Source organism: Pseudophryne corroboree, chromosome 8 (assembly GCF_028390025.1).
Source record: "Pseudophryne corroboree isolate aPseCor3 chromosome 8, aPseCor3.hap2, whole genome shotgun sequence".
In the NCBI taxonomy this organism is placed as follows: domain Eukaryota; kingdom Metazoa; phylum Chordata; class Amphibia; order Anura; family Myobatrachidae; genus Pseudophryne; species Pseudophryne corroboree.
The window spans coordinates 384932421-384955465 of record NC_086451.1 but is presented as its reverse complement, the minus strand read 5'-3'; the positions used below and the strand labels follow the sequence as shown (position 1 = coordinate 384955465).

The following is a 23045-nucleotide window of genomic DNA, read 5'->3' as shown; positions in this document are numbered from 1 at the left end:
TGTGGTAAATGAAACAGGACTATTTATTTCATCATTGCACATATTCTATGTTAGCTTCTCTTGTTCTGTTACTTTCATTTTAATTTATCAGGGAGAAATAAACATGTTTGTTAAATGTAAACCAGGTGAAGAGACCGTGAAATAAAGTAACTTTTGTCTTTGTCTTACTAGAAATGTTCCCCTTATGCTGCCCATTTATATGATGCAGAAGATGCCAATACTCCCCTCCGTGACCTTCCTGGTCTGTGCGGTAACTATTGCACAGAATTCTGGTTCCGATGTCGCTCCACGCTCAGCTTGATCATCGAGGACAGGGACCTATCAGATATAGAAGGCGACGTTGTCAAATTCTGCCGCTTTCTGACATTGGATGATGTCAATTACTGTTACCCCAATGTCCTCACAAATGCTGAACTGAACAGTGGCCTTGGGAATGTAAAGGAAGATGAAGAAGGGTGTCTCCAGCTGTGCCTACAGGAAGTGGCCAATGGACTGCGTAATCCATTAGCTATGGTACATGCCAACGATGGAACTCATCGCTTCTTTATAGCCGAGCAGTTGGGCTATGTATGGGTCTATCTTCCAAATGGTTCACGGGTGGACAAACCATTTCTTAATGTCTCCAAAGCTGTACTTACGTCCCCCTGGGCCGGAGATGAGAGGGGCTTTTTGGGCATTGCAATGCATCCTGACTTCCGTCACAATGGAAAATTCTATGTCTACTATTCTATCCATGCAAAGAACGAGGAGAGGATTCGAATTTCCGAGTTTCATTTGTCTACTGAAGACCGGAATATGGCGGATCACAAATCTGAACGGTATAAACACTTGCTGAATATGCCTATAATATATACACTAACACTCAAACTCAACCACTGATCTCCCAGCAATACACTATCGAGTTGATCGCTAGCTGCCGTTGTTCACAACGCAGCGATCAGGCTAAAAATTGGCACTTTTGCGCATGCGTATGGTGCGCAGTGCGCACGCGCGACGTACTTTCACAAAAGCCGATGTAGTTTTACACAAGGTCTAGCGACGCTTTTCAGTCGCACTGCTAATCGTTGAGTGGTTGACAGGAAGTGAGTGTTTCTGGGTGGTAACTGGCCGTTTTCGGGGTGTGTGTGAAAAAATGCAGGCGTGCCAGATAAAAACGCAGGAGTGGCTGGAGAAACGGGGGAGTGGCTGGCCAAACACAGGGCGTGTTTGTGACGTCAAAACAGGAACTAAACAGTCTGATGTGATCGCAAGGTAGGAGTAGGTCTGGAGCTACTCTGAAACTGCACAATTTTTTTTGTAGCAGCTCTGCGATCCTTTCGTTCGCACTTCTGCTAAGCTAAGATACACTCCCAGAGGACGGCGGCTTAGCATTTGCACTGCTGCTAAAGCAGCTGGCGAGCGAACAACTCGGAATGAGGGCCAATGTTTCCACTAATAGTGTTATAAAGCCAGTGCAAACCTAACCGAATACATATTGCCCAATAGATAATTACCATGTCCAGTATAGAATCTTAGGTCGAGTTGCATTCTTGTTTAGTACCAGATACCAGTGCCACATGGTTAAGTTAAATGATCAAAGAAAGATGAGTACTACTAGGAGAAATCTCAGAATAGCCCCCAGTAGATGAAATGCATTGTAGATTTATTAGACGCTTACAGGAAACTGCAGGCGCTTGAATTGAAAAGGTTGTGGATGAGGGGTATACATGGAAACACAATCTCACATGTTCCACATCCTGTTAGAATCTCTGCCTCAATTAGGTCCCTCTGTAGAGCAGTCACTTTCAGTTGGGTTCCGTTGCATAACTTTTGCGGAGTCAAGTTCCGCAGAAGCATGATCGGAAAACATCAACTTTAAGTGCGCTGAGTGTCAAGCATCTGTTTTTTTTTTTATTGCTCGTCTCCCTTATATACATCAAGATTATACCTAACAAGATTAAATCTAACTCTCTCTGCACATGTTATATCTGCCCCCACTGCAGTGCACATGGTTTTGCCCAACTGCTAAAAAATTTCCTGCTGCGATCAACTTGGAATTACCCCCAATATTTTTTGTTGTCTCCGTAGTTCATAAACAGTCCCTAGAAGTATATTTCTAAAAAAAAAAAAAAAAATGTACAGACACAATCCTTACAGTTTTATTGTATGTATAGATACATGCACTTACAATTGTGCAGTTATTACGGATTTTGGATTCTTTGGCAGCCTTCTGTTGACTCTGCAAATACCATCTTCTACATATTCCACAGATTTTCAGCCTTGATGTTCGCAGAGCCAGATACAATCTTACAGTAGTTGACTTGCCTTATGAGTGCATTAAAATGAGCAGTGTCAGTAACTACTAATGGAGAAGATGAAGTAGAAGAATCCAGTAGATGAAGGTTTCTTGTCCAGAAACCAGGTAGAGACAATATTTCCTTTTCTAGGAACCATCTCTGTTCTCTGGCAGTTTTGGTACCACGGTGTTGTATCTTCTCGAAATGGATTACGCTCCCTAGGCATTAGTGGGTAGTAATTAATTTGCATTAACCTGAGCTATGCTCACATACAGTGTATACAGAAGCCCCTTGTTACTGTAAGTCCTATTTATGCAATGACAAAAATACCTATTTCCAAGTGCTTCTAGAAATTTATTTTTCCCCTCAAAATTCTACACACAATGGGCCTAATTCAGACCTGATCGCTGCTATGCGTTTTCGCACAGCAGCCGATCAGGTCTGAACTGCGCTGGCGCCGCAGTGTACTCGCATGCCAGACAGTCAACCCTGTGATCGCTTCTGCCTGATTGTCAGGCAGAGGCGGTCGCTGGGCGGGAGGGGGCGGGCCAGCTGCGTTTGGCTGCCGTTTTAGGGGCGCGGTCTGGGTAACGCAAACGGCTGCATGACGTCACACGCAGCCGCTGCGACCCGGACAGCGTCGAGTAGCTCCCTGCCAGTGCACAGGAGCTGTGCTGGTAGGGAGCTACTCTTCAAGTACAAAAGCATCGCCGCTGTGCGATGCTTTTGTACTTGTGGGCGGGGTAGGGCCTGACATGCGGGGCAGACTAGCTCTGTGCTGGGCGTCCCCCTGCATGTCAGGGAAGCTGATCATACATGTGCTAAATTTAGCACATCTACGATCAGGTCTGAATTAGGACCCATGCCCCATAATGACAAACGTGCAAAAAAGTTTTTTGAGATTTTTGCAAATGTATTAAAAATAAAAAACCAAGAAATCACATGTACATAAGTATTTATAGCCTTTGCTCAATACTTTGTTGATGCACCTTTGGCAGCAATTACAGCCTTAAGTATTTTTGAATATGATGTCACAAGTTTGGCACACCTATCTTTGGGCAGTTTCGCCCATTCCTCTTTGCAGCACCTCTCAAGCTCCATCAAGTTGGATGGGAAGCGTCAGTGCACAGACATTTTCAGATCTCTCCAGAGATGTTCAATTGGATTCAAGTCTGGGCTCTGGCTGGGCCACTCAAGGACATTCACAGAGTTGTCCTGAAGCCACTCCTTTGATATCTTGGATGTGTGCTTAGGGTCGTTGTTCTGCTGAGAGATGAACGGTCGCCCCAGTCTGAGGTCTAGAGCGCTCTGGAGCAGGTTTTCATCCAGGATGTCTCTGTACATTGCTGCATTCATCTTTCCCTCTATCCTGACTAGTCTCCCAGTTCCTGCCACTGAAAAACATCCCCACACCATGATGCTACCACCACCATGCTTCACTGTAGGAATGGAATTGACCTGGTGATGAGCGGTGCCTGGTTTCCTCCAAACATGACGTGTGGCATTCAGGCCAAAGAGTTCAATCTTTGTCTCATCAGACCAGATAATTTTGTTTCTCATGGTCTGAGAGTCCTTCAGGTGCATTTTGGCCAACTCCCGGAGGGCTGCCATGTGTTTTTGTTACTAAGTAGTGGCTTCTGTCTGGCCACTCTACCATACAGGCCTGATTGGTGGATTGCTGCAGAGGAATGCTGTAGCTCTGACAGAGTGCCCATCGGGTTCTTGGTCACCTCCCTGACTAGGGCCCTTCTCCCCCGATTGCTCAGTTTAGACGGCAAGCCAACTCTAGGAAGAGTCCTGGTGCTTCCATTTACGGATGATGGAGGCCACTGTGCTCATTGGGACCTTCAAAGCAGCAGATATTTTTCTGTACCCTTCCCCAGATTTGTGCCTCGAGACAATCCTGTCTCTGAGGTCTACAGACAGTTCCCTTGACTTCATGCTTGGTTTTTGCTCAGACGTGCAACGAGCAGGTAATTTAAAAGTAATTAGAAGCCTTACTGTAGGACTTAATGTGTAATGGGCATTACGGTGTGTGGCATAATGTATCACGGACATTGCGGTGTGTGTCATAATGTGTCACAGGCATTACGGTGTGGCATACTATGTCACGGGCATTATGGTATGTGGTATAATGTCTCAGGGGCATTGGAGTGTGGCATCATGTATAACGGGCATTGCGGTGTGTGGCATAGGGTATAACTGGGCATTGCGGTATGTGTCATAGGCATTACGGTGTATGGTATACTATATCACGGGCATTGTGATATGTGGTATAATGTCTCAGGGTCATTGCAGTGTGTGGCATAATGTATCACGGACATTGCGGTGTGTGTCATAATGTGTCAGGCATTACGGTGTGTTGTATACTATATCACGGGCATTGTGGTATGTGCAATGAAGGAGAAGTTGGTGATTAATAGCGTGCGCCTATAGCTGCCCTTGTCCCCAAGGTAAAAGAGTGTCACCCACACTTTTGCACATACAAGACAGGAAAAGGTTACCAATGGTGTCTGGGGCGCTAGATTCACTGGTCGTGCCTAGCAGGATTGTAAGCTGAACACGCGATTCTTAAAGAAAATAAAAAGTATACATAGTACAATACTGTATAACAGATTTCTATTGTTATTGACACAATCGAATTGGACTCGTACCAAAAGATGAATAAATAGTGCTTTTGATATGAAGTCAATCACTGTGATGACCGATCCCCCATATGTTGTTCACACTTCACCCAGATAGTCCGGAACCTCCCCGGTATAATGTCTCAGGGTCATTGCGGTGTGTGTCATAATGTGTCACAGACATTGTATGTGCTATAATGTATCAGGGGCATTGCAGTGTGTAGCATAATGTATAACGGGCATTGCGATTCCTGTCATAATGTGTCACAGGCATTACGGTGTGTGGCATAATGTGTCGGGGGTATTACGGTGTGTGCATATTGTGTCATGTGCATTATTGTGTGCGGCATAATGTCTAAGGGCCATTGCAGTATGTGGCATAATGTATACTGTGCATTACTATAAGGAGGAAAAATGACAAATAATGTAAGGGGCATGAATCAGGATTATTTTTCTTTCCTGTGGTGGCTAACGTCTGGGCGTGCAGGTTGCAAAACTGGGGTATAAGGTAGTCCTTTTCCTGCAATGCCACGCCCCTTTATGCGAAGCCAAGCCCATTTCAACGAAGCCACACACCCTTCGGCGTGTTTGTCCCTTTACTCGTGCCAATTATGGGGGATGGGGGGATTGGGGGGAGGGGGCGCCGAAGAATTTTTGGGCTTGGGGGAGAAAAATTTCTAGTTACGCCACTGCTCGATATGTATATATATCATGCTTGCCTACCTGACCCTCTCCATGAGGGAGAAAATGCTCTGTTCATGGACTTTCCTGGTAATGTATGATTGCCATCACCTGTGGTGAGCTAGTTAATTGATAAGAAAGGTGTTTCACCACAGGTGATGGCAATCATACATTACCAGGAAAGTCCAAGAACAGAGCATTTTCTCCCTCATGGAGAGGGTCAGGTAGGCAAGCATGATATATATATACATATCGAGCAGTGGCATACCTAGAAATTTTTCTCCCCCAAGCCCAAAAATTCTTCGGCGCCCCCTCCCCCCAATCCCCCCATCCCCCCCATCCCCCATAATTGGCACAATTGTATGATTGCCATCACCTGTGGTGAAACACCTTTCTTATCAATTAACTAGCTCACCACAGGTGATGGCAATCATACATTACCAGGAAAGTCCAAGAACAGAGCATTTTCTCCCTCATGGAGAGGGTCAGGTAGGCAAGTATGATAGATATATATATATATATATATATATATATATATATATATATATATAAATTCCACAGCTTGAACTGCTGACAGTATACCCCTGCGAGACATTTAATTTTGCTCAGAGTGTTCCGCTTCACACTGTGCAGTCTCTGTGTGACTTTGGTGGTCATTCCGGGTTCAGTATGGTATGCCGGCGGTTGGGCTCCCGGCAACCAGCATACCGGCGGCGGGAGCCTGACCGCCGGCTTACCGACAGTGTGGTGAGCGCAAATGAGCCCCTTGCGGGCTCACTGCGCTCGCCATGCTGCAGGCACGGTGGCGCGCTATTTTATTCTCCCTCCAGGGGGGGTCGTGGATCCCCACGAGGGAGAATAAGTGTCGGTATGCCGGCTGTCGGGATTCCGGCGCCGGAATGCTGTGCGCCGGGATCCTGTCAGTCAGCATACTGAAGACCACCCGGTCATTCCGAGTTGTTCGCTAGCTGTTTTCGGTCGCAGCGCTGCGATCAGGCCAAAAAATAGCACTTCTGCGTATGCGGTGCAATGCACACGCGCGATGTACTTCCACAACGGCTGTTGCAGTTTCACACAAGGTCTAGCGACGCTTTTCAATCGCACTGCTGGCCGCAGAGTTATTGAGAGGAAGTGGGTGTTTCTGGGAGGTAACTGACCGTTTTCGGGGAGTGTGTGTAAAAACGCAGGCGTGTCAGATAAAAACCCAGGAGTGGCTGGGCAAACGTAGGCGTGGCTGGGCGAACGCAGGATGTGTTCGAGACGTCAAAACAGGAACTAAATAGTCTGAATAGGCCTCGAGCTACTCTGAAGCTGCACAAAATTCTTTTGTAGCTGCTGTGTGATCCTTTCGTTCGCACTTCTGCTAAGCTAAGATACACTCCCAGAGGGCGGCGGCTTAGCGTTTGCACGGCTGCTAAAAGCAGCTAGCGAGCGAACAACTCGGAATGAGGGCCAGTGTGACTACAAGCATAGATGGGGTCTATTTACTAAGCCTTGGAGAGAGATAAATTACCAACCAACCAGCTCTTAACTGGTTCTCTCAACATTTCTCAAGCACAGTATGTAACATGGCAGTAAGGAGCTGATTGGTTGGTACGTTATCTCTCTCCACTTTATCTCTCTCTTAGGGTTAGTATATAGACTCCTATAACTTAAGCTTTCCCTCCATTTAACATACATACCTTTATTACCTTCATTAATGTAAAACTTGTATTTTTCTCCTAAATTAGTGGTTGTTGTAGTCTTTTTAAAATAAGTAATGAGAGAGGGGACATTGGGCTGTCTGTATTATGTGTCACAGTGAATGGGGCTTTTCATAAAAAAGAAAGTGACTTGTGCCCAGTGTCACCAGTCAGCTGTACCAGTGGGTGAAAGTTGTAGCCCGTGTTTACCGCATCTGGTATTTGGGAATTGCAAAGTAATGTCTGATTTATTTGTAAAGTAATCTGAGAGCAAGAATGTGACGGTACTGTTTCCATGTCAATTGTCTGGCAGAGTATAATATATACTTTGTGGTCAGGAAGAGGGGACGGACGCACAGCTTAGCACGCACACAGCGGCGTCTGAGTGTATAGGGATATATCAAATGAAATATTAAATGTTCTGCTTACTGCAGTGCATATGCACACAAGGGGGGTAATTCCAAGTTGATCGCAGCAGGATTTTTGATAGCAATTGGGCAAAACCATGTGCACTGCAGGGGAGGTAGATATAACATGTGCAGAAAGAGTTAGATTAGGGTGGGTTATTTTATTTCTGTGCAGGGTAAATACTGGCTGCTTTATTTTTACACTGCAAATTAGGTTGCAGATTGAACACACCCCACCCAAATCTAACTCTCGCTGCACATGTTATATCTGCCTCCCCTGCAGTGCACATGGTTTTGACCAATTGCTAAAAAAAATCCTGCTGCGATCAACTTGGAATTACCCCCAATGTTCTGCATGCTGCACAGTGTTTTGCATCTTGAACACAATGCTCTGGACACAGTATAGAAAGCTGTGCATGCTGTCCAGCATATTATGAACAGGATTAGCTGTACGGAACCCTGTGAAAGAATGCTAGATAGTATAGAGGTTCTGCGTAGTGCACAGCCTGTTCCGCACAATGGGGGTCATTCCGAGTTGATTGCTCGCTAGCAGTTTTTAGCAGTCGTGCAAACGCTATGCCGCCTCCCTCTGGGAGTGTATTGTAGCTTAGCAGAAGTGCAATCGAAAGGATCGCAGAGCGGCTACAAAAAAAAATTGTGCAGTTTTAGAGTAGCTCCAGACCTACTCAGCGCTTGCGATCACTTCAGACTGTTCAGTTCCGGATTTGACGTCACAAACTCGCCCTGCGTTCGCCCAGCCACGCCTGCGTTTTTCCTGGCACGCCTGCGTTTTTTCGAGCACTCTCTGAAAACGGGCAGTTGACACCCAGAAACGCCCACTTCATGTTAATCACTCTGCGGCGGCCATTGCGACTGAAAAGCTTCGCTAGACCTTGTGTAAAAATACATCGGCCGTTGTGAAAGTACGTCACGCGTGCGCACTGCGCCGCATACGCAGAAGTGCAGTTTTTTTACTTAATCGCAGCGCAGCAAACATTTTCAGCTAGCGATCAACTCGGAATGACCACCAATACCTAGAATGTTATAAACACTATAATGTGCTGGAAACAATAGATGATGCATACTGCATAGACTGCTCTGCACACTAAAGGTGCTCTGCTCATGGTAAAAAAATTGTCTGTTTGCATACAGGGCGTGATTCAGATGTGATTGGAGAGAGCATCGCTGCTACTTACTGCACAGATTTGGTAATGCAGCAGGAGGCATCTGGTATAAGTACACGCCTCCTGCATGCATGTGTGATCCAGTGCTGCGCCCTCCCCACCCCGTTTTTCCTAGAGTGGTGAGACCAATGGCTGCAGCCGTCGTGACCAGTGCTCTTGATGATGATGTGACCCCACATAATCGGACACAGGCATTAGGTCTGAGATGCTGACAGGAGGCGTCTTTTCCCTTCAGACGCCTCCTGCAAGCATCGGCATAATTCATAAAGATGCAGCTGCTGTGCTCCTGCGTCCATCTCTGGATCCAGCCCAAATGTCTAAAAGTGCTGCGCATTCCTAGGCAGTGACTGGGAGACGTCTAAACAGGCGCATGGGGATGGGCCACCTACGGGCGTGTTAGGGGAGTGTCGTAGGCGTGTTGTGTACTCACACTGGAAGCCGAGGGGACATTTGCACCTGCCATAGGGTTTGTGTAAGTTACGATGGTGCAGCTGATGGTGGCATCTAAAGATGTACCAGGTGTCATTACAGCGTCTGCAGATGCTCAGAGTGGGTGCCTTAGCCCTGCACAGTCCTACGCACGATGTGCACCAGGAAAGGACTCTGTAGCGGCATCTGCAAAATGTCACAGACACGCAACTGCCAAAGGATAATTAAATAGCCTGCCACTCCAGGGCTGCCTAGCATAGCCCCTACCAGGTAAATGGACTGGTGAGAATTATTCTAGTCATGCTCCATCCAAAACTATGATGACGCATCGCAGGTCAGCAGTAGCTTAGCCAGAGACCTCCCGGACACCGGGGGCCAATGCAGTGTTGGGGGAAGGGGGAAATGGGAGCACATAATAATAGTGTATTTCTGGCATTCTGCTGAGCCATACACTTCTTGTGCTGTGTGTTGTTCTGCATCAGCAACATATGCGTCCATATCCGCCATAACCAGCTAATGCTATTAGGCATCAATAAAACAAAGAAGCACCTGTCAGCATCAGTGATGTATTTGTAATCAGAAGCTGTACGCTAGTGCCCGCCATCATCACCAGTGCGACTGCACCTCCCCCTGGCCACCCGCATATAATATGGCTTTCTCAGGCGCATATGTAGCTCAGTCCCGGTTTTCCTGTGCTCACAATAAACGTCCTAATGCTACCCTGCTTACATTCCCACGGCACTCCGAGTCCAAGATACGAGGAGGTATAAGGGGTAAATTTACTAATATGGGAGTTCTATTTAAGATAGGATGTTGCCCATAGCAACCAATCAGATTCTACTTCTCAGTAATCTAGCACCTTCTAGAATATAATACCTTGAATCTGATTGGTTGCTCTGAGCAACATCCCATCTTAAATAGAACTCCCATCTTAATAAATTTACCCCTAAGTGGCTAAATTGCATATGCACGCTAGTGCTGTAACTAGACATTTTGGCGCTGTGTGCAAAAAACGGCATCGGCGCCCCCCCCTGTAACATAAGGGTAGTGCGTGCTGCAGGCGCGAGTAAATATAGGGGCGTTGCTTCATGGGGAAGGAGTGTGACCACAAAATAATAGCAATTCATATTACAGTGCACTGTAGTCTCCATTATTCAAATTACGCTGCACAGTAGCGCCACTACATCATGTAGAGCCCCTTTTACACATTACGGCGGACAGATTCCCCTTTTTACACATTACGGCAGACAGAGTCCCCTTTTTACACATTACGGTAGAGTCCCCCTTTTTACACATTACGGCAGACAGAGTCCCCCTTTTTACACATTTCGGCAGACAGCGTCCCCTTTTTACACATTACGGCAGACAGCGTCCCCCTTTTTACACCTTACGGCAGACAGCGTCCCCTTTTTACACATTACGGCAGACAGTGTCCCCTTTTTACACCTTACGGCAGACAGCGTCCCCTTTTTACACATTACGGCAGACAGCGTCCCTGTATTACACATTACGGCAGACAGTTCCCCTTTTTACACATTACGGCAGACAGCGTCCCCTTTTTACACATTACGGCAGACAGTGTCCCTTTATTACACATTTATGGCAGACAGCGTCCCCTTTTTACACATTACGGCAGACAGCGTCCCCTTATTACACATTACGGCAGACAGCGTCCCCTTTTTACACATTACGGCAGACAGCATCCCCTGTTTACACATTATGCCAGACAGCGTCCCCCTTTTGACACATTACGGCAGACAGCGTCACCTTTTTACACATTTCGGCAGACAGCGTCCCCTTTTTACACATTACGGCAGACAGCGTCCCCCTTTTTACACCTTACGGCAGACAGCATCCCCTTTTTACACCTTACGGCAGACAGCGTCCCCTTTTTACACCTTACGGCAGACAGCGTCCCCTTTTTACACATTACGGCAGACAGCGTCCCTGTATTACACATTACGGCAGACAGCGTCCCCTTTTTACACATTAGGGCAGACAGTTCCCCTTTTTACACATTACGGCAGACAGCGTCCCCTTATTACACATTACGGCAGACAGCGTCCCCTTATTACACATTACGGCAGACAGCGCCCCCTTTTTACACATTACGGCAGACAGCGTCCCCTTATTACACATTACGGCAGACAGCGTCCCCTTTTTACACATTACGGCAGAAAGCATCTCCTTTTTACACATTATGGCAGACAGCGTCCCCCTTTTTACACATTACAGCAGACAGCGTCACCTTTTTACACATTATGGCAGACAGCGTCCCCTTTTTACACCTTACGGCAGACAGCGTCTCTGTATTACACATTACGCCAGACAGAGTCCCCCTTTTTACACCTTACGGCAGACAGCGTCCCCTTTTTACACATTACAGCAGACAGCGTCCCTGTATTACACATTACGGCAGACAGCGTCCCCTTTTTACACATTAGGGCAGACAGTTCCCCTTTTTACATATTACGGCAGACAGCGTCCCCTTATTACACACTACGGCAGACAGCGTCCCTTTATTACAAATTACAGCAGACAGCGTCCCCTTTATACACATTACGGCAGACAGCGTCCCCTTTATACACATTACGGAAGACAGCGTCCCCTTATTACACATTACGGCAGACAGCGTCTCCTTTTTGCACATTACGGCAGACAGCGTCCCCTTTTTACACATTACGCCAGACAGCGTCCCTGTATTACACATTACAGCAGACAGCGTCCCCTTTATACACATTACGGCAGACAGCGTCCCCTTATTACACATTATAGCAGACAGTGTCCCCTTATTACACATTACGGCAGACAGCGTCCCTTTATTACACATTACAGCAGACAGCATCCCCGTTTTACACATTAAGGCAGACAGCGTCCCCTTTTTACACATTACGCCAGACAGCGTCCCTGTATTACACATTACAGCAGACAGCGTCCCCTTTTTACACATTACGCCAGACAGCGTCCCTGTATTACACATTACAGCAGACAGCGTCCCCTTTTTACACATTACGGCAGACAGCGTCCCCTTATTACACATTACGGCAGACAGCGTCCCCTTTTTACACATTACGGCAGACAGTGTCCCCTTTTTACACCTTACGGCAGACAGCGTCCCCTTTTTACACATTACGGCAGACAGCGTCCCTGTATTACACATTACGGCAGACAGTTCCCCTTTTTACACATTACGGCAGACAGCGTCCCCTTATTACACATTACAGCAGACAGTGTCCCTTTATTACACATTTATGGCAGACAGCGTCCCCTTTTTACACATTACGGCAGACAGCGTCCCCTTATTACACATTACGGCAGACAGCGTCCCCTTTTTACACATTACGGCAGACAGCATCCCCTGTTTACACATTATGGCAGACAGCGTCCCCCTTTTTACACATTACGGCAGACAGCGTTACCTTTTTACACATTACGGCAGACAGCGTCCCCTTTTTACACATTACGGCAGACAGCGTCCCCCTTTTTACACCTTACGGCAGACAGCGTCCCCTTTTTACACATTACGGCAGACAGCGTCCCCTTTTTACACCTTACGGCAGACAGCGTCCCCTTTTTACACATTACGGCAGACAGCGTCCCTGTATTACACATTACGGCAGACAGCGTCCCCTTTTTACACATTAGGGCAGACAGTTCCCCTTTTTACACATTACGGCAGACAGCGTCCCCTTATTACACATTACGGCAGACAGCGTCCCCTTATTACACATTACGGCAGACAGCGCCCCCTTTTTACACATTACGGCAGACAGCGTCCCCTTATTACACATTACGGCAGACAGCGTCCCCTTTTTACACATTACGGCAGAAAGCATCTCCTTTTTACACATTATGGCAGACAGCGTCCCCCTTTTTACACATTACAGCAGACAGCGTCACCTTTTTACACATTATGGCAGACAGCGTCCCCTTTTTACACCTTACGGCAGACAGCGTCTCTGTATTACACATTACGCCAGACAGAGTCCCCCTTTTTACACCTTACGGCAGACAGCGTCCCCTTTTTACACATTACAGCAGACAGCGTCCCTGTATTACACATTACGGCAGACAGCGTCCCCTTTTTACACATTAGGGCAGACAGTTCCCCTTTTTACATATTACGGCAGACAGCGTCCCCTTATTACACACTACGGCAGACAGCGTCCCTTTATTACAAATTACAGCCGACAGCGTCCCCTTTATACACATTACGGCAGACAGCGTCCCCTTTATACACATTACGGAAGACAGCGTCCCCTTATTACACATTACGGCAGACAGCATCTCCTTTTTGCACATTACGGCAGACAGCGTCCCCTTTTTACACATTACGCCAGACAGCGTCCCTGTATTACACATTACAGCAGACAGCGTCCCCTTTATACACATTACGGCAGACAGCGTCCCCTTATTACACATTATAGCAGACAGTGTCCCCTTATTACACATTACGGCAGACAGCGTCCCTTTATTACACATTACAGCAGACAGCATCCCCGTTTTACACATTAAGGCAGACAGCGTCCCCTTTTTACACATTACGCCAGACAGCGTCCCTGTATTACACATTACAGCAGACAGCGTCCCCTTTATACACATTACGGCAGACAGCGTCCCCTTATTACACATTACGGCAGACAGCGTCCCCTTTTTACACATATTACGGCAGACAGCGTCCCTTTTTTACACATTATGGCAAACAGCGTCCCCTTTTTACACATTACGGCAGACAGCGTCCCTGTATTACACATTACGGAAGACAGCGTCCCCTTTATACACATTACGGCAGACAGCGTCCCCTTTTTACACATTACAGCAGACAGCGTCCCCCTTTTTACACATTACAACAGACAGCGTCCCCTTTTTACACATTACGGCAGACAGCGTCCCCTTTTTACACATTACGGCACACAGCGTCCTCTTTAAACACATTACGGCAGACAGCGTCCCCTTTTTACACATTACGGCAGACAGTGTCCCCTTTTTACACATTACGGCAGACAGCGTCCCTTTTTTATACCTTACGGCAGACAGCGTCCCCTTTTTACACATTATGGCAGACAGCGTCCCTTTATTACACATTACGGCTGACAGTGTACCTGTATTACACATTACGCCCAAAAAGAGTCCCCTTTTTACACCTTACGGCAGACAGCATCCCCTTTTTACACATTACGGCAGACAGCATCCCTGTATTAAACATTATGGCAGACAGCGCCCCCTTTTTACACATTAGGGCAGACAGTTCCCCTTTTTACACATTACGGCAGACAGCTTCCCCTTATTACACATTACGGCAGACAGCGTCCCTTTATTACACATTATGGCAGACAGCGTCCCCTTTTTACACATTATGGCAGACAGCGTCCCCTTTTTACACATTACGCCAGACAGCGTCCCTGTATTACACATTACAGCAGACAGCGTCCCCTTTAAACACATTACGGCAGACAGCGTCCCCTTATTACACATTACGGCAGACAGCGTCCCCTTTTTACACATTACGGCAGACAGCATCCCCTTTATACACATTACGGCAGACAGCGTCCCCTTTTTACACATTACGGCAGACAGCGTCCCCCTTTTTACACATTACAACAGACAGCGTCCCCTTTTTACACATTGCGGCAGACAGCGTCCCCTTTTTACACATTACGGCACACAGCGTCCTCTTTTTACACATTACGGCAGACAGCGTCCCCTTTTTACACATTACGGCAGACAGCGTCCCCATATTACCATTACAGCAGCCAGTCCCCTTTTACACATTAGGTAGACAGGAGAGAGAGAGAGAGAGAGAGAAAGAGAGAGAGAATAGATTATACTTACCATCTCTCCGCTGGCTCAGGCAGTCAGGCTCCTTGGTGCTGGCAGCTCCGGAGACAGTGGAGAAGGAGGAGGAGGGAGGGGGACTTGGGAGCCGCAGCAGCGCACTGTAATTGGTGGCGGTGCCACTGCAGCTGTCCCTCTCCTTCCGCATTGGCTGGCCGCCGCCACTGTGAATGCTGGGATGAGGGATGCGCATCCCAGCATTCACAGCGCCAGCGGCCAGCCAATGCGGAAGGAGAGGGACAGCTGCAGCAGCGCCACCACCAATTACATAGCACTGCTGCGGCTCCCGAGTCCCCCTCCCTCCTTCTCCACTGCCCTGCCTCCATAGCTGCTGCTCCTCTCCTGCCAGGCGGCTTGTAATGAGTCAGTTTGACTCATTACAATGCCGCTGATGACTTTGCGGGCAGTTGCGCCCTCAGGGCGACTGCGCTGTGTGCCAGGCACACCTGACACACACGTAGTTAGGGCTCTGATGCACGCCCTAATGCTACTCTGCCTACATTCCTATGGCACAGCCAGACACAAGCAGGTATAAGTGGCTGAATTGAACATACACTAATGCTACCCTGCCTACATTCCCACGGTGTGCCCAGACACAAGCAGGTATAAGTGGCTGAATTGCACAACCTGTATGGGGGCTTACGTGCACACACAGGTCCTGACACGCACACAATGACATCACACAATTTACACTACTGTGAGTCCAGGCATAGCGATACCGCAGACACATGTAATTCTCAATGTACTGTATATGTCTCTACTTCCAGAGTAATCCTGGAGATAACCGAGCCGGCATCTAACCACAATGGGGGCCAGGTCCTGTTTGGAACGGATGGATATCTTTATATCTTCACTGGAGATGGTGGACGAGCTGGAGATCCATTTGGAGAATTTGGGAATGCACAAAACAAGTGAGTAATATGTCCTGGGTTTTCCCGTGTGAGACACCATTTCCCAATCCCTGGTTACCAGCATTACAGTACAGCCTCCAGGACAGGACTATAGGCATGTATTGTACATGTCATGTGATTTATACAACGCAGGGAGTTACTACCATCTCTGGATTAAATATATATATTGTATGTTAAATAACATAGCACTGGCTTGTACCTTCCAAAGCATACTGAGAGTCCAGCAATCAAAACAAATGGTACTAAATGAGCAGGTCTACAGAATATGAATTAATACTGAGAATTACATCTGTCCATAAGCAATTAATAATAATTATAAAGGCTATAAAATGTAATTCCCACGATATCTCTCCATGTACTGTGACCACGTAGACTTATGTTTGTGAGATGATTTCCATAGTGAGTGCTACTTCCTCATAGGCTAATGACGGCCTCCTGATATTAAATTAAGATGTTCATCCCACAGCCATAGATATGGGTCAGCCATGTGCAATAAATGCAGATGTATTGTCTCAGAGATTTCTATGATAATATGCTACACTAAATTGTCTGTTCAAAAACTTACTTCGCAAATGAACCTGGCTTAAATGTATTACAGTATGAATATTACTTGGGTCAGTGTACGGAGATGGTGACCTCAAAAACTTTCAGCAGTGTAGCCGATGACTTCATATTTTTAGACCTACAGTACAGATGTGGCAGGACCTCCATTCATGGGAGTCGATTCAATTCCGACAGTTGAATAGCGCCGGGATTTAGCTCCCGCATGTCAGTGCCACCCCCCCTTCCCCCCGCAGAAATGCAAAAGCATCGCACAGCGGCGATGCTTTTGCATTAGAGGAGTAATTCCCAGCCAGCGCAGCTCCTGCGGCTGGCCGGGACAACCTCTTCGCTGCCCGGGTCCCCCCCCCCCCCTCCAATGGTCCGGCAATGCCTGTGTTGGCTGGACCGCAACCCCCTCCTGCCCAGCGACCGCCTCTGCCTGTCAATCAGGCAGAGGCGAACGCTAGGCAACGACGGCCTTCGGACACCTGGCATGCGCTGGCGCACTGCGGTGCCGGCGCATGCGCGGTACTGACCCAATTGCACTGCTGCGATAAACTGCAGCGTGCGATCGGGTCAGACTAACCCCCATTGTCTCCACTCCCTGAGCTGAGACATTACTGACAGCTTTGTTTACTAACAGGTCATCTCTTCTGGGCAAAGTCCTGCGTATAAACGTCACGGGCAATGATAAAGGACCACCCTACCGCATACCAGCTGACAACCCCTTTCTGCGAGAACGCACAGCACGGCCGGAGGTGTTTGCCTATGGCGCCAGGAATATGTGGCGATGCTCCGTGGACAGGGGTGACCCAACCACCAGGAAAGGACGAGGACGCATTATATGCGGGGATGTTGGACAGAACAAGTTTGAAGAGGTGGATCTTATCCAGAAAGGGGGCAATTATGGCTGGAGGGCAAAGGAGGGGTTCTCCTGTTACGACAAGAAGCTGTGTAACAACGCATCCCTTGGTGAGTCATACTTGTGTAATTGCCACATACAACAGAGACATGTAAGACATGTAGTATGACGAGAGGGGACCAGTTTCCCGCAATGATCAGAAATAGATACTCTAACACACCACTTTACCTTTGCAAGACGTAGGGGAAGGTAGGCAGGAACAGTATGCCCCATTGATTATTAATCCCAATTTAAAGTTTAACAATGCATACATCATTACTAACACTCCCAAACCACTGCAAACCTGTCAAAAGGAATATAGATAAAACTAAACTAATGAATATAAGTAAATATCAGCTCATTAAATGAACCTTAAAGAAGAAGAATTATTTCTGATTAACCCATCCTCTTCCATCCTTTTATTTAAATTAGGGTAGCACCTTGGTGGGGCACTTCAGCACCCTGGGCAGGCATCAGCATATGTAATGTAAAAATATCACAGAAGAGGAGGAGGGAAACATGAAGCTACCACCCGTGCACCCCAAAAGTTGAATACAGGGGCCACCAGGACAGTGGTGCACCCTTGCACCCTGGCTGGAGGTACCAATCATACATATTTCATTACGGTCCTGCTTTAGGGTGTAGGTAGGGTCCAGTATGAAATCCCAACGGTCGGGATACCAATGTTCAGGAGACCATCGCCGGAATCCCGACAGTGAGGCAGCGAGTCCCATCGCGGACTCACTGAGCTTTCCTCGGTTCACTCGCCATACTATTCTATTCCTCCCCCCTCCCCCCCAGGTGGTGGCATGCATAGCCAGATTAAGGGGGGGGATGCAGGGCATACTATACCCCGGGCCCCCCTTTGTCAGGGGGCCCCTCCTCCAGAGCACACTGACATCACTAGCTTTCCGTCTTAAGCAGCAGCAGAACCAGTAGCCAGAATGTGAGCAGGACAATATGCAGTGAAGACATAGACACTAGACACAGGAGTATCATGTTTCATGAGCTACCGATAGAGCTTTCCCACCAGAGGACACAGGGATCCCAGCTAATCCTCTTCCCTGCTTGGGTGCCTGAGTCTTGTGTAAACTGCAACTAACCCATTTGGGTCTAGAGATAGAGACACACACAGAGAGTCCTCCTGAGTCCTGTCCCAGTGTGTAAGTAGTACAGAGGCTGTTGCTATTCTTGCATGTGACAAGATAAATTATTATATTTTTCTATGTGTATTTTAAGGTTAAGTTGTGTATTTTAAGGTTAAGTTGTCTGAAATTTTATATAATAGTTGTCTTTCAATTAGGTGGAGCTATAAACAGTATCCAGCCATTATTAAAGTATTAGTTTACAACTAATATACACCATTGGTTTAAATTTAATATACACAATCCATACCTCCCACCATGACCCATTCCAGGAGGGACAACATGCTCTCTACCTGAACTTCCTTCTTAATTTATGATTGCAATCACCTGTTTTGAAATACCTTTCTTATCAATTTAATAGTTCAACACAGGTGACACCAATCATATATTAAGTGGGGAGTCCAGGTAGAGAACATTTTGTCCCTTCTGGAATGGGACATGTTGGGAGGTATGTACAATCTAATATACACCCCCCCACCTTTCACCGGGGCCCGACTGTCTTAAGTGCCAAGGCTTAATCCGGCCCTGGTGGCATGGACCACCACCAGAGTGGGGATACCAGGCATCAGTCGGGACTCTGACCACCAGCATTTCCCCTGCTGTCGGAGGGGGAAGAGATGTGTGCTGAGCGGTTTGTGCTAGATCACTCTCTACACATCTCCAGGGGTGTCGAGAGAGGGGAGGAGGGAGTACAGATTACCCGGGCCCAGGCAAGAGCACACCAGTAGCCATTTTTTTGGTGGGATAATTTTTTTTCTTTACTCTAAATCAGTGGGCGGGCGAGCAGCTTAGTGGGCCGCCGGGAGGAAGGATGTATGTGTGTGTCACTTGGCTATTTGTTCCTTGTCATGGACGTCCCTCACAGCCACTTCCACCTGCTGCACCACTGCTAGCATCTCGCGAGATGATATCATTTTCTCATGAGTCTATCTCTGCAGCTGTCTCTTGATGGCCTCTTCAGAATCAGCAAGCTCCGGGAGGTGGGCAGGGACTGGGAGGGGCAGGTGTGCAGCTGGATGGGCGTGGTCTGTGGGTTTAAGAAGTGGCGCAGCTCAGTTCAGTTGTAAGAATCAGCAGCAGGGCTGGTCACTTAATCGCGAGCTAGTATGTTAGGCTGTGACACTGTGAGCTGAGAACTGTGACTGTGAGTGACAGATACGGCACTGTGTCTTATAAATTCTATATAAATATTCAATTATACATGCACCCATACGTTACCATTAGTCGTGTTGTTTTTTTATATATATATATATATATATATATATATATATTTCTATATAGATATATGGATCTATACATATGTCTATATAGATATAGATATAGATATATATATATGGAGGAATAGTGGAGAACAGCGCCTATGTAAATCTATTAGAACACAGGGATCGGAATGATCTTATTCCCAAAACCCTTTTACACAACACACCTCGTATGTGAAAATGAGTGGCAGCTCTTATACAGTATATGGATAAAAATGAAAAAATAGAGTAAATAAAAGCGCCACCTAGTGTCGGTACAGAGACCTGTGCATTCAGGTGAAATTAATAAAAATGGTAGTTAGCAACTTAGCTTCAGATACTTTCAGGCTGATGACTCTTAGAAGCAGGGCATGTGAAAGAGAGATAAGAACAACATAGTGTGTACTGTTTTTGAAACCAATAATTTTTTACAGCAGCTCAAAGATTTAGGAATTTTGCATATTCCAATAATTATTCAAAGAGCAGGTTAAAAAACAGTAACAAATTTAATAAACAGAATCCTGCCACAAATACAGGTAACAGAAATACAAGAATCTAATAAAAAACAATTAATCTGTCCATAAATGCAGGTAGCGCACATACAGAATTAAATAATAAAAACAGCTTATCTGTCCGCATGAGGGGAGTCCAGAGAGTAGGCAGCAAATCTCTGTCTCGCATATGTGTCAGACGTACAGTGATCTATTTATATAAGGCAATTCATCTGTTTAAAAAATGCAGGTAGCACACGTACAGGATTGAATAATAAAAACAGCTTATTTGTCCGCATGGGTGGAGTCCGAGGGGTAGGTAGCAGGTCCCTGTTCCAACGCGTTTCGTCCTATTGTGTGGACTTCATCAAGGGGATATTGCATAAGGTCGCAGGTTTCCCTCACAGAGATTCTGCAGTTTCTCTCCAGGCAGTCTTAAGAGTCATCAGCCTGAAAGTATCTGAAGCTAAGTTGCTAACTACCATTTTTATTAATTTCACCTGAATGCACAGGTCTCTGTACCGACACTAGTAGGCGCTTTTATTTACTCTATTTTTTCCATATATATATATATATATATATATAATTTTTTTTACCTATATATAGAAATAGATCATTATACTTAGTGTGGCCACACCAACTCTGAGGAGAGGGGGGAGGGGGAGATTTTGTACCGGGGCCCAGGATTTCTCTTGGCAGTCTCCTGCACATCTCCCCTGTGTGTACGAGGCTTTAGGCGCGGCAGAACAGTCCTTTTGTTGTGAAATGGTAGACGAGTTATCAGGTTATCCTTCATTAAGCTGAGACCTCAAAATATTGCACAAGGTATGCTGGTATAGAACACACATGAAAATTACAGCCTGGATGGTTGTACAACCCCACAGCCCACTAACAGTGGCACATGTTTATGCTGGGTACTGGAAACAGTGGAGGGCATTCCTGACACTGCAATAGCAAGTAAAATAGTACAATGTTTTGGGAGTCCTACTGCCTCATCAGTTGACAACATTTACATGTTACAAATACATTATATACTGTAGTATGAGTGTGTATAAATGTAATACCCGTAGTGGTGCTGTTGTATGTCAGTGTGGACCATACCCTCTCTTCAGGACCCCTACGCCATGGCAGAGAGACAGGAAACTCCCCTAGTTTCCCAATACAATGACGAAACAAAGTGTGAAGTGACGACTGTTTTATCGGACTGGCTCACTCTGCTGCTTTTTGTAACTAAAGGCAGGTTAACATACACAATGTAACACAATATTAAATACATTTCTCTGACGTCCTAGTGGATGCTGGGAACTCCGAAAGGACCATGGGGAATAGCGGCTCCGCAGGAGACTGGGCACAAAAGTAAAAGCTTTAAGACTAGCTGGTGTGCACTGGCTCCTCCCCCTATGACCCTCCTCCAAGCCTCAGTTAGATTTTTGTGCCCGAACGAGAAGGGTGCAATCTAGGTGGCTCTCCTGAGCTGCTTAGAGTAAAAGTTTAAATTAGGTTTTTTATTTTCAGTGAGTCCTGCTGGCAACAGGCTCACTGCATCGAGGGACTAAGGGGAGAAGAAGCGAACTCACCTGCGTGCAGAGTGGATTGGGCTTCTTAGGCTACTGGACATTAGCTCCAGAGGGACGATCACAGGCCCAGCCATGGATGGGTCCCAGAGCCGCGCCGCCGTCCCCCTTACAGAGCCAGAAGAGCAGAAGAGGTCTGGAAAATCGGCGGCAGAAGACGTCCTGTCTTCAATAAGGTAGCGCACAGCACCGCAGCTGTGCGCCATTGCTCTCAGCACACTTCACACTCCGGTCACTGAGGGTGCAGGGCGCTGGGGGGGGGCGCCCTGAGACGCAATAAAAATACCTTATATGGCAAAAAAAAAAATACATCACATATAGCTCCTGGGCTATATGGATGCATTTAACCCCTGCCAGGATACATAGAAAAACGGGAGATAAGGCCGCCGATAAGGGGGCGGAGCCTATCTCCTCAGCACACTGGCGCCATTTTTCCTCACAGCTCCGTTGGAGGGAAGCTCCCTGGCTCTCCCCTGCAGTCACTACACTACAGAAAGGGTTAAAAAAGAGAGGGGGGCACTAATTAGGCGCAGTATAAACAATACAGCAGCTATAAGGGGAAAAACACTTATATATGGTTATCCCTGTATATATATAGCGCTCTGGTGTGTGCTGGCAAACTCTCCCTCTGTCTCCCCAAAGGGCTAGTGGGGTCCTGTCCTCTATCAGAGCATTCCCTGTGTGTGTGCTGTATGTCGGTACGTTTGTGTCGACATGTATGAGGAGAAAAATGATGTGGAGACGGAGCAGATTGCCTGTAATAGTGATGTCCCCCCCTAGGGGGTCGACACCTGAGTGGATGAACTGTTGGAAGGAATTACGTGACAGTGTCAGCTCTGTATAAAAGACAGTGGTTGACATGAGACAGCCGGCTACTCAGCTTGTGCCTGTCCAGACGTCTCATAGGCCGTCAGGGGCTCTAAAGCGCCCGTTACCTCAGATGGCAGATATAGATGCCGACACGGATACTGACTCCAGTGTCGACGGTGAAGAGACAAATGTGACTTCCAGTAGGGCCACACGTTACATGATTGAGGCAATGAAAAATGTTTTACACATTTCTGATAATACAAGTACCACCAAAAAGGGGTATTATGTTCGGTGAGGAAAAACTACCTGTAGTT

The 23045-nt window shown here is 46.9% G+C and overlaps 2 protein-coding genes across 2 annotated transcripts in view; both read left to right on the top strand.

The window, feature by feature from the left end:
* LOC134949206 (zinc finger FYVE domain-containing protein 1-like) overlaps positions 1–251 on the top strand; it is a 155265-nt gene extending 155014 nt beyond the window's left edge. The window contains exon 12 of the transcript XR_010183122.1: positions 172–251. The gene's annotated coding sequence lies outside the window, so the exon portion shown is untranslated. The remainder of the gene's footprint in view (positions 1–171) is intronic.
* Positions 1–23045, top strand: part of LOC134949205 (HHIP-like protein 1) — a 104744-nt gene that overhangs the window by 10221 nt on the left and 71478 nt on the right. Inside the window, exons 2-4 of the mRNA XM_063937655.1 lie at positions 172–818; positions 15886–16029; positions 17216–17544. Coding sequence (XP_063793725.1) covers positions 172–818; positions 15886–16029; positions 17216–17544 — 1120 coding nt within the window. The remainder of the gene's footprint in view (positions 1–171; positions 819–15885; positions 16030–17215; positions 17545–23045) is intronic.